Source organism: Felis catus, chromosome X (genome assembly GCF_018350175.1).
Source record: "Felis catus isolate Fca126 chromosome X, F.catus_Fca126_mat1.0, whole genome shotgun sequence".
Classification (NCBI taxonomy): Eukaryota; Metazoa; Chordata; class Mammalia; order Carnivora; family Felidae; genus Felis; species Felis catus.
Window position 1 is genome coordinate 85,699,307 of NC_058386.1, and position 13,298 is coordinate 85,712,604.

Sequence of the window (13,298 nt, forward strand, 5' to 3'; positions counted from 1 at the left end):
TAGCATAATATTTTTAAGGTTTATCCATGTTGTAGCATTTATCAGAATTTTATTCATTTTTAATGAATGAATTCATTCATTTTTAATGAATTCATTTTAATGAATAATATTTTAATGAATGATATTCATTTAATATTAATTTAATGAATAATATTCCATTGCATGAATATATCACATTTTGTTTATCCATTCATCTGTTGATGGTCACTTGGGTTGTTTTCACCTTTTGGCTTCATGAACAGTGCTGCTATGAATACTGGTGTACAACCATATGTTATTGGGGTGCCTGTTTTCGATTATTTCGATTATTTTGAGTGGAATTCCTAGATGTAGAATTGCTAGAGTGGAATTGCTATATTCTATTTTAACTTTTTGAGGAACTATTAACACATACTATTTAAATAGAAGTAATGTATTGTGTTTAGACAATGATTTTATCATTAACAAAACATTACTAACTTTATAAATAGTTTTAAAAATAGTCAAATAGCTTCACAAATGCCAGATCAATAGGAATGATCACAGAGATTTCCTGGAGCATGTGGTATTTGAACTAATTCTTGACAAACAGGAAGTTCTTAGATATCTGAAAACACAGGTGATATTCCAGACAGAGGGAAGATCATGCCAATTTACTTTCCCAGACTGTTGTCCTATCCCACAAACTGGCTTACAAGATGTCATGCTCTTTCATGAATTAGTGCCCTTGTGCAAGCTGTTCCCTCTGTCTGTAAGGCTGCCCCCTCACCTCTTCTCTGCTTGGGTAATTAGTCATCCTCATGATCCAACTTATATATTATCTTTGACTTTTCAGGATGGAATTATATATCCCTCCCTGTGTGCTTGCAAGCGTTTTGCCTATATTTTAATTTTAGTACTTGTGACATTGTATTTGGTTGTTTACTTGCTTTTCTGCCATACTAGATTGTGAACTCTTAAAAGGCAGAAGCTATGTTTAATCCATCCTCAATTACTTTTCTCTGTCAACTCACCCAATCCCAGGGTCCAAACTAGGAGTTGGTCTATGATAGATAGACACAATAATTACGGAAGAAATTGAGGAAGGAAGAAAATTCCCTAGATAGTTTCCAATGGGAAAGCAGTGGGAAAGACTCTCTCTCTCTCTCTCTCTCTCTCTCTCTCTCTCTCTCTCTCTCTCTCTCTTCCCACCCCCTCGCTACTTGTCTATCTAAATTAAAGACGTTAAAACAGGATACCCTATCAGTTTTGTTTTCTTAGCACCCCTGGGTATCTCTATCGCAGGGAACAGTTTTTGACATTTACAGAACGAATGGGTATTCTTTTCATTTTAATTTAAAAAAGACATGTTGCCATACAATACTTTTGTTGCTGGAAAGGTCATAAAAACAAGTCTTTGACAGGGCAGTACAGCTCTCTCAATGCCAAGAATCACTGTTTAGATGCAAAGAAATGCTTATCAATAGAAAGGCTTACCAAAAACAGTTGGTATGTTTTGCACAGGACATGGCTCCCCACATACATTCTGTCCATTTTGTGGCTTTTATCCTTGAGTTTCTTCTACGTAAGTTGATGGAAACCAACCAGATTTTCAGTGTGGCATGTTCACCCTAGAATTTGTGTTGGTTGATATTCCATCATTAGCTTTGTCATAAGACAAAATAGAATTGATACCCCCAACTCTGGTGACTTTTTTATTTTTTCAAGTGGCTGTTTAGCATGGCATAGCTGAACATAAGTTTTAAAATCAAACTTTGGCTTCAAACTCTGGCCCTCCTACTTATCTCTATGACTTTGAATAAATTATTTAACTTTCATAAGCGTTTGTTTCCTTGTAAGTAAACTGAAGATAATTATACTTACTTTTTGGGTTGATATAAGAATTCACAATAATATGTAAGTAAAATAACTAACAGTGTACTTAGTATATAATAAAATTCCACAAATATTAGGCCCCAAATTTCACAGCTAGGGATTTCAAGTTCATTTAATTTTTCCTCTGACATCAATTGTCTCAATGGATGAGATTGTTGAGTTCTTCTGAGAAATGTAGATTTTAAAAGGATAGGGGCGCCTGGGTGGCTCAGTCAGTTAAGCTGCCGACTGGGCTCAGGTCACGATCTCACTGTATGTGAGTTCGAGCCCCACATCGGGCTCTGTGCTGACAACTCAGAGCCTGGAGCCTCTTTCAGATTCTGTGTCTCCCTCTCTCTCTGCCCCTCCCCCACTCCCGCTCTGTCTCTCTTGCTCTCAAAAAATAAATGTACATTAAAAATGTTTAAAAAAATAAAAGGGCACGGAATTATAAATGCTACAAATTTTGCATTCTCTTTTCCAAATGACCTCTAGGCATATTATATTTCTTTCACAGTTAATCTCTTCTGAATAAAGTCAAAATTGGTTTTTGATCTTCTTTTAGGAGCCAGGTGGTAGAAGTGAGGCCTCAAATGCCATTGCCTCAGATGCTGCACCAGCAGCACCTGATGACAAGAATGACAGCATGGATATATTGGAAGCGTCAACACAATCAGGTTTTTCTGCCAGCCACTCATCTCCTTCTAATAGTTCTGGGAGGGCTGCAAATGCTGACTTTGCCAGTGCCACCTGTAAGTATGTTAATATAATCTCAAAATGTTGCAGTCTGTTCACACATTGTAGTGTTTGACCACTGGTTCATCGGTTCATGATCCGAAAAGAATGAAATCATTCTTATATTCAGTTAACATAAATTCGGATGAATATATGCTTTAAAAAATATATTCTCAATATATATATTGAGTCTTTATGGCACCTAAATTTGAACTACAAGTACATATGGGGCACCCGAGTGGCTCAGTCGGTTAATCTGACTTCAGCTCAGGTCATGATCTCACAGTTCATGGGTTCAAGCCCTGTGTCAGGCTCTGTGCTGATAGATCAGAGCCTGGAGCCTGCTTCGGATTCTGTGTCTCCCTCTCTCTCAAAAATAAATAAACATTGAAGAAAAAATAAACTACAAATAAGTAATCGAGTACCTCATCTGGGTTTATTATTTTTTGGCAATCTAATTGTGGTAATTTGAAATACATTCATATTCAGAAAAGTACTTTAACTATCATGATTTGTGTTATCTGATGGTTTAGGAGTTACAGAAGTGATAAATCCTGGATAAACAAAATACAATAAAGGAAAAGAAACTTTTCTATGCTGTGTCTTATTTGTGGAAACATTCAAGCATATTTGGTGTGTACACTAGTAATTTCTCTGAATATCTTACCTTTACTTCTTCACAGTGTATACTGGGTTAGTGGAAGCACCTGAGAAATCACCTAAGCCACCATCTGAAGTCAACGTTAACCCACTATATGTGTCTCCTGCATGTAAAAAACCACTAATCCACATGTATGAAAAGGAATTCACTTCTGAGATCTGCTGTGGTTCTTTGTGGGGTATGTTTAGCTTCTTAAAACTGAGTTGTTCCTTTTTAAAGAATATATTTTTATCAATGTAGCAAACTTGTGAAAAATCATAGATGTTAAACACTTGTTTCTTATTACTAAACCATTATCAAGCAAATAAAACATATTTATTTATAGTAGTTCATTTGTTCCCTTTTTTTTACTGATTTATTTTCACTCAATTCAGTTTGATTTTTGTTGCTTGAATTGGCAATCATCCCTACCCTTTTTATTAACTCTGTGTGTGTATGTGTATATATATATATATATATACACACACACATACATATTTAACTTATATGTAATTAATGTAATATTGGATTAGGCTATGATTATTTAAAAATTTGAGCTTAGTATTTTTTAAAAAATTTTTAAATGATTGTTTACTTTTAAGAGAGAGACAGAGTATGAGTGGGGGAGGGGCCAAGACAGAGGGAGACACAGAATCTGAAGCAGGCTCTAGGCTCTGGGCTGTCAGCACAGAGCCCAACACAGGGCTTGAACTCATGAAGGGCAAGATCATGACCTGAGCCGAAGTCGGTCACTGACTGAACCACCCAGGCGCCCCTGAGCTTAGTATTTTTAATTTAGGGTAGTGTGTAGCATATAACACCTAATGAGATATTACAAGACAGATTTCTTTACATTCTTGTTTTTAAATAATTTTGAGGATTGGGGCACATGGGTGGCTCAGTCAGTTAAGCGTCTAACTTTGGCTCAGGTCATGATCTCGTGGTTTGTGAGTTCCAGCCCTACATTAGGCTTGCGCTGTCAGCACAGAACCCACTTCAGCTCCTCTGCCCCCCCTCTTTCTGCCCCTCCCCTGCTTGTGCTCTCTCAAAAATAAGTAAAAACAAGCAAATAAATAAATAAATAAATAAATAAATAAATAAAATAATTTTGAGGATTTGTAGAGAAAGTTCCTTTGATAATGTCTTTTTTCAGTGTTTCAAGTTTTTATGTAAATTCTAGTTAGTTAAGGGGCGCCTGGGTGGCGCAGTCGGTTAAGCGTCCGACTTCAGCCAGGTCACGATCTCGCGGTCTGTGAGTTTGAGCCCCGCGTCGGGCTCTGGGCTGATGGCTCAGAGCCTGGAGCCTGTTTCCGATTCTGTGTCTCCCTCTCTCTCTGCCCCTCCCCCGTTCATGCTCTGTCTCTCTCTGTCCCAAAAATAAATAAACGTTGAAAAAAAAAATTTAAAAAAAAAATTCTAGTTAGTTAACATGCACTGTAATACTAGTTTCAGGAGAATTTAGTGATTCATCATTTAACATGTAACACCTAGTTCTCATCACAATAAATGCCCTCCTTACTACCTGTCACTCATTTAGCCCATCACCCCGGGCAACCTCCCTTCCAGCAACCTCAGTTTGTTCTCTATACTTGAGAGTCTCTTTTATGGTTTGCCTCCTGTTATTTTTTTCTTTCCCTGTGTACATCTGTTTTGTTTCTTAAATTCCACATGTAAGTGAAATCATATGGTATTTGTCATTTTCTGACTGACTTATTTCACCTAGCATAATACTCTAGTTCCATCCACATCGTTGCAAATGAAAATATTTCATTCTTTTTATGGTTGAGTAATATTCCATTGTATATATATACATCTTCTTTATCCATCCGTTTATCCATCAGTTGATGGACATTTGGGCTCTTTCCCTAATTTGGCTATTGTTGATAATGCTGCTATAAACATTGAGGTGCATGTCCCCCTTCAAATCAGTATTTTTGTATCCTTTGGGTAAATACCTAGTAGTGCAATTACTGGGCCATAGGGTAGTTCTATTTTTAACTTTCTGAGGAATCTCCATACTGTTTTCCAGAGTGGCTACACCAGTTTACCTTGCTACCAACAGTGTAAGAGGGTTCCCCTTTCACCACATCCTCACCAACATCTGTTGTTCCCTATGCTGTTCATTTTAATCATTCTGATAAGTGTGAGGTGATATCTCATTGTAGCTTTGATATGTATTTCCTTGATAATGAGTGATGTTGAGCATCTCTTCATGTGTATGTTAGCCATCTGGATGACCTTCGATAATGTCTTAATGATAGATTTTTTCAATCCTTTGCTCCAGAATAATTATAACCATATTAATAAGGCTCAGACAATATTTTACTAAAGTTAGTCTGAATCATAAATGAAACAATAAATAAATGGAAAGAGGGAAGAAATTCAAAGTAAATTCCAACCTCTCACTTGCAATTTCATAGATTTTGCTTAATGTATGATTGAACATGGGACAGAATTTTAAATTAAAAATAGAGCAGTGTAGCAAACAGGGACAGAATTTTAAATTAAAAGTAGAGCAGTGTAGAAAACAGTATAGTTATATGGACTGAACAACTTGGAAAAAACCATGTTATCCTCAAAGCTAATATATTATGTCAGATAACAAGAAAGCAAAGTTTACTTCATTATCATTTCAGTCAGACAACTATCCAGAGATCTAGTTAGTGTCTCGTTCATTTTTATAACTTGTGGTTTTATATTTTGAAAAATAAAAGATTATGGTCAAAATTGACTATATTTTCCTCTCTGTCTCTGATTGCCCTGTGGGAGGAGATGCAGTTCCTAAATCTGCCACAGGCCATTACTTAGAGAACTGGTAAAGGACAGAGTGGGAAGGTAAAAGCAGAGACACTTGCCTTTTCTCCTTATATCCTTGAAACACAAATAGTCTACAAGTAGAAGGAAGACACTGAAATACTCTCCATTGTATTACTTTGCTGAGTTTTTCCTGTGTATCAGGTTATGGGGGGAAAACTCCCACAGTGGTTTGAAGTATATTCTAATTTAGCTTAATCTTCCATTTCAGTCCTCTCATTCAGTCTTTAAACCGTGTTTATGTTTGAATAAATAGAGCAAGTAGACAATAGAATGTAGAAATTTAGATAAATAAAAGTAAGAACTACTTTCATAGGTATTTAGAAATGTAAGTTTTTAAATATTTGCATGAACACAGAATCACTCAATTTAAAAACAATTTGCATATAATTATTTTAAAAGCATTAAAACCTTTAGTTATAATTAGGAATGACAAATCAACTGAATTGAAGTTTTCATATGCAATAGACATCCTTAATGTTTAATGGTAATTTTCAAAACGGTTGATTAATTTTTCTAAAGTTTGGGACACTGCTAAAGGATGCTCAGATATTTATAAAGTTCTCCTTTTCAGATGCCACACCAGATACCCGCCAGTAGAATATTGCCAGAGGGTATTATCTTCTACATTTTAGTGTATTTCAGTGAAATTTGTTCTGTTGATAGGCTTCACTGTTACACAGTATGAGGTTAACATTAGCCTAAAGTGTTGTCAGTCATGTTTGCACAGATCAGCACACTGGAGTAGCAAAAGTACTAATATAAATTATAAAAAAATGTGATCTGAGCTAATATAGTACCTTTCTTTTTATATACAAACAGGAGTGAATTTGCTGTTGGGAACTCGATCTAATCTGTATCTGATGGACAGAAGTGGAAAGGCAGACATTACTAAACTCATAAAGCGAAGACCATTCCGTCAGATTCAAGTTGTAGAGCCACTCAATTTGCTGATTACCATCTCCGGTTTGTTTAAGAACTAAAATTAGCTAAGTAATTATGCAGATAAATTAGGTTCCAAACTAGGCTAAAGACTTTCTCAGGTGACAGTGTTCATAGGAAAGCACTTTAAATATAACCTTAAATTGGGACACCAAACTTTCCTACTTGTGTTTTCTTGTCTATTTACAGTTTGAACTAACTTCTGACTTTCCTTCTGTGTCTGGATATTTGCTGGTAATGCACCTAAGTCATTGATAAGAAAAAAACATGTCATTTACATCTTTCATGTATTTTCTGAGTAGCCACCTACAACCTTATGACTCACAATTTTACCCACCCATGTGTACATGACCACATTCATCATATACTTTTCTTGTGATTTGCCAGAAGTTAACAAAGAACAAACTGGACAATAATTGGATAAAAATGAAAGTGTTGCCCCTGGCACAGCCTTATGAGAGTCTTCAGATAGGATTAATTACAAGAACAGATACCCTAAGTCCTCGACCTTATTCCCACATAGTAATTGAACTTCTTAATTTTGGTCAGTCAGAGCCTGAATCTCTGAATATGAGAGAGCAAGTAAACAGATGTTAATAATAATTGTCACTACTAAACAGTACTCAGTATTAGAAAAGCACTAGTATTAACGCCAACTGCAGGCAAAAATGATTGACAAAAGGATAGGAAAAGTTAAAAAAGTAGTTTGTAGAATAAAATGAAGCTAATTACAGCTATTTATGTGTTTGCATACTTCCTGTCTGTACCTAGTAGCTATGTGGCACATTAATTAATGATTATTTATTTTCCTAAAAATTATTAACTCTGCTTTAGGTTTTGGTTGGGGGGAAATCCTCTCTAGATATGCTAAAGCTTCATGATTTTTTGATCATGTTTCATTTTCATTAATTTATAATTGCTTGAGGTACACAGATACAACATTTAGATTTTGAAAACATCTGGGTGGCCAAGAGACTGCACACCTGGAAAACCGATTTATTTATTTTTTTATCCAACTTTCTCTAACCAAAATGTGCTCTTTTTAATGCTTAAGTTTCTGTCAAATGTAGATTATTTTTGCATCAAATAATACTGAGAACATCAGTGTAGAAAGATACCTAATTATTTAGAGTACAAATTTATTCTACCTCTTAAGAGTAGAATTGAAATAGACGTAGATGTCTGAATTCTAATGCTGCTTTAAAAAATGTAATGCAAAAACATATGTAAGTAAGATTAATCACAAGGAATAATCCTATTGTTGGGCCTAGAAATCTTATAAAAATAAACTATAAAAATGAATATGAAGTCACTATGTATACAAATAAATGTGTAATTTAATGGTCTGTTTTTCCTGAAGGAATTGTAAGAATTTGCTGGGATTTACAATTAGAAAATTAGCATTAAAGATAAATTGGATTGAGAAAAACATGATAAAACTTTAATTATTTTCTAAGTATGCTGGAAAGAAGGAGCATAAAAAGACCCTTCCCACTAGCCCCGAATGCCTAACAGTGAATATATCAGACATCCCTCTCATGCATACATACTACCAGGAACAGCTTCTGGGTCTCTGAATCCCAGAAAGATCATGACTTAGATAAAAGCCAAAACATGGATGGTAATTCTATTGCCTGCACCATGGCAGTCTTAATCTGTCCCAAAGATGTATTTTACATTTCTTCAGATAGGCAGATAGGTAGCTGGTAAACATTTTGACTATCTCTTGGAAGTGAGAGACTAAGAAAGACTTTTCTATCATATTTATAAATCCTGACGGGAAGAATCTAATATAGTGTAGTTTTTCTAAAAGTGCTTTTTACTTTAATGAGAAGATTTTGTTAAAAGGACAAAATACTGTTATTATTTTCTCTTTCTAATTTAAGAAAAAATAGACAGAATTGAAATACTGTTTCTTATCTATCAGGCCATAAGAACAGACTTAGGGTGTATCATTTGACCTGGTTGAGGAACAAGATTTTGAATGATGATCCTGATAGTAAAAGAAGACAAGAGGAGATGCTAAAGACAGAGGAAGCCTGCAAAGCTATTGATAAACTGACAGGTTGTGAACACTTCAGTGTCCGTAAGTCTCTTTTCATGTTTACTATAGCTATATAAAGTTTGCTTTCCTTCATTTAGTAAAGTACATTGGGGGTGCCTGGGTTGCTCAGTTGGTTGGGCATCCAACTTTGTCTCAGGTCATGATCTCACGGTTCGTGGGTTTGAGCTCTGTGTTGGGCTCTTTGCTGAAAGCTCAGAGCCTGGAGCCTACTTTGGATTTTGTATCTCCCTCTCTCTCTGCACCCCCTCCACTCATGCTCTGTCTCTCTCTCTCAAAATAAACATTAAAAATTTTTAAAAATGAATGTTTTTAATGGATCTGCGATACCTGTATGGAGATTCATATGATATTATCTTTCTTTGGAAAAGCAATAAAAGAGAATCACATAATAATTCCACTTTTTTAATTGGAAAACTTATCTTAATACTGACTAGGAAACTTTGCAATGAGTAGAAAAGAAAATTCCTCTGTGGTCTGCTGGTTCTTGCTTCCACTGTCAATATTCATGAATATAATTGCTAAATATTTTTCTGTTAGATTGTTTTCATTTGTCCTATCTCTTTACAACTATCCACTGCAAAATGAGGTGACAACTCCAGGGTCTCAGAATCCTGCTCTCATCTGTCAACAATTAGACAGTTATAATATCCCATTCTGTTCTATTTCTGAAGCAAATCTCCTCTCAGCCTTTGTTTTCTTCCTTTCCTTTTCATTAATTACCCCTTCAGACAGAACTAGTGACATAGATAAAAGATAGCTGGAATTACATGATATTTTAACAGGGTGTTGCTATCCTGACTGACCATTTCTGTTCTGTATATAAAGAGGCTTTTCCAGAATAGTTTTCCATATGTGTTTATATAAGTACACATACACCATTAAAGGGAGAAATGAGTACCCAAACTAGGCATTAAATAACTTTTTTCTAGTTTTATGTATCACTACTCTCCTCCAAATCATATTGTATGTATTTAGTAGCCAAAGGTGAAAGAGATCCCAAGATGTTAAACAAAGGGTTTGTATAGCAGAACTGCCTCCTATTAACTTGTAAATTTTTTAGTTCAACAAGAGAGAGTTTACAATAATCAATTACAAGAACATCTTGCAAATCTGTGTTCTTGGTGAGTAGATGGATTAGTTAAGGCGTTTTTTCCTGGCTGAACCCATTACAACCCTCCCATAACAACTAAAAGCCTTTGTCTTATTGACATGTGAATATAGGAGAACAGCCATGTACTCATATTTGCATGGCATTTTCATAGCCTTTCAAGATCCATAAAATAATGGACTGACACCAATTACTGCCATATACTAAAATTATAGGAAGTGTTTGCTTAACAGAGAATTTCTTTGCTTGTTGGGGGTATATTAATCATGCTTCTTTAGCCTACTTGGGTGTCGAAAAGAAAAAGTAACAACCAGAGTCAGAGAGAGAGAGAGAGAGCGAGAGTGAGAGCAAGACCAAGAGAGAGGGGGGGCCAGGTATGAATAAGAGAAGGGGGGAGAAGCCTTATATTTTGTCTCTGATGAAGTCTGACTAGAAAGGACAGAAACAATGTTCTAAACAAGGAAAAAGGGTTTTAACACAAAATATAAATCTAGGAAGACAACATATTCCATAAGAATTAGAAGGTCTGAAAGAAAGCATATACTTTTTATTCATTTCTCTTTTTTTAAAGCAGCTGTATTGAAATAATTTACATACCATAAAATTTACCCATTTAGAAGTGTACAATCAATGGTTTTTAGTATGCTTGTAGAATTTTTTGACCATTTTCATTATCTCAAAATAACCCCCATAGCCATTAGTAATCACTCCACATTCCATCTCTCTTACATTAACCTTTTTCTCCTCAGAGTCCTAAATAATCACTGATCTACTTTCTTTTGCTATAACTTTTTCTTTTCTGAACAATCTATTTAAATGGAATCATATATTATATAGTCTTTTGTGACAGGCTTCTGTTACGTAGTATAATGTTTTCAAGGTTCATGCATGCTGTAGCCTGTATAACTTGTATCAATATTTATTATTTTTATTACTGAATAGTGTTGCATTGTATAGATATACCTTTTGTTCATATGATTTTTGCACATCCATTATTTATACATTTATACTCTTTACAAATTAATGTGGATTAACACACTAAATGTATTAACCTGTCATACATGTGTCTGTACATGGGAATGCATGTTTTATATTCTCTTGGATGGTACTGCCAGACTGTTTTTCAAAGTGGCTCCACCATTTTACATTGCCGTAAGTATGGAGGCTCCATTTTCTCTTCATCTTTACCAACACTTGTAGATGTCTGTCTTTTGATTCTAGCCATCCAAGTGAAGTGGTATCTCATTGTACTTTTGATTTGTGTTCCCCTGATAACTAATGTTGTCATGTATGTATGTATGTATGTATGTATGTATTTATTTATTTACTTATTGTTGTTGAGTTGTAAGCATTCTTTATATATTCTGGATCCTAGGCCCTTATCAGATATATGAATTTCAAATATTTTATCACATTTCATAGGTTATCTTTTCACTTTCTTGATAGTGTTTTTTTGATGCCCCTAAATTTTGATTTGGATAAAACTCAATTTATCTATTTTTTTTCTTTTGTTTCTTATGATTTTGGTGTCAAATATAAAAATCCATTGCCATGAAGATTTATTCCTATATTTACTACTCAGAGTTTTATAGTTTTAGCTCTTACATTTAGGTCGTTGATCCCTTCTGAATTAATTTTTGCATATGGTGTGAGGTAATGGGTCCAACTTCTTCTTTTGTATGTGGATATTCAGTTGTCCTGGTAGCATTTGTTGAAGAGAATATTCTTTCCCAATTGAATGGATAGGACACCATTGACCATAGATATATGGGTTTAGTTATAGACTCCAAATTCTACTCTGTTGATCTATATGCCTATGCCTATCTCAGTACTACACTGTTCTGATTACTGTAGCTTGTAGTAAGTTTTGAAATTGTGAAGTATGAGTCATTCAACTTTGTTTTCCTTTTGCAAGATTGTTCTGGCTATTCAAGGACTCTTCTAATACCATGAATTTTAGGATCAGCATTTCCATTTCTGCAAAAGAGACTATTGATATTTTAGTAGCAATTAAATTTAGTCCATAGATCACTTTAAATAGTACTGTCCACTTTTTAAAATATTTACATTTTTATTATTTATTTATTTTGTGACTTAAAACAACAGTAATTTATTATTTCTGATAAGTCTGTGAGTTGAGCAAGGCTCAGCTGGATTTTTCTGAATATAGTTGACAATATAATATCAAATTAGTTTCAGGTGTACAACATATTGCTTCAACTTCTCTGTATGTGATGCTGTGTTCACCACAAATGTAGTTACCATCTGTCACTATACAATGTTATTACAATATCGTTGACTATGTTCCCTATGTTTTGCCTTTTATTTCCATGACTTATTCATTCCCTAACTGGAGGCCTTTATCCCCCACTCCCCTACACCAACTTTGCCCATCCCCTGACTGACTTCCCTCTGGCAACCATCAGTTTGTTGTCTGTATTTATAGGTCTGATTCTGATTTTTGTTTGTTTATTCCTTTTTTTTTTTAGATTCCACATATGAGTGAAGTCATACGGTCTTTGTCTTTCTCAGTCTGACTTATTTCACTTAGCAGAATATCCTCTAGGTCCATCCATGTATTGCCCTGTAAGAATGTTAAGTCTACCCATCCATGAACAAAAAGTCTTTCCATTTATTTAGGTCTCCTTTAATTTCTTTCAGCAATGTTCTGTAGTTTTCAGTGTACAATTTAGAGTACTCTTAAAGTCTAATGCGTACACTTCATAAAACTATATAGTTAGTTTTGTCACCTTTTGGGGGGCATCAAATTGTAACTAAAAAGCTTTTCTAATATATATAATCTGTGCTTATATTGTGGTTATAACATTCTTAATGACCAATACAAATACCTGAGTGTTCTTGTTAACTCTGTGGCATTGTTACTTCTTTGTGTTTTATCATTGTAGTCCAACATGAAGAAACAACATATATTGCAATTGCTTTGAAGTCATCAATTCACCTTTATGCATGGGCACCAAAGTCCTTCGATGAAAGTACTGCTATTAAAGTAAGTGGTCTCCATTTTCTTTAGATCATATGGTTTTTCTTTTGAGAAATTGTAAACACAACAATATTTTGAAATATACTGGCAGAAATATATACCATTCTTCAACAGTTAATGTAATTTGACTATACCATGTGAATAATTATCATTTAACCCT

At 34.6% G+C, this 13,298-nt stretch overlaps 1 protein-coding gene across 3 annotated transcripts in view; it reads left to right on the forward strand.

Moving 5' to 3' along the window:
• Positions 1–13,298, forward strand: part of NRK (Nik related kinase) — a 138,548-nt gene that overhangs the window by 111,523 nt on the left and 13,727 nt on the right. For 2 of the 3 annotated variants that reach the window (XM_019824123.3, XM_019824124.3), the window contains exons 20-24: positions 2,399–2,585; positions 3,252–3,407; positions 6,845–6,988; positions 8,892–9,050; positions 13,044–13,144. In XM_019824123.3, the coding sequence (XP_019679682.1) occupies positions 2,399–2,585; positions 3,252–3,407; positions 6,845–6,988; positions 8,892–9,050; positions 13,044–13,144 (747 nt within the window). Of the gene's footprint in view, positions 1–2,398; positions 2,586–3,251; positions 3,408–6,844; positions 6,989–8,891; positions 9,051–13,043; positions 13,149–13,298 lie in introns of all 3 variants that reach the window. The other variant, XM_023249087.2, reaches the window with a different exon arrangement.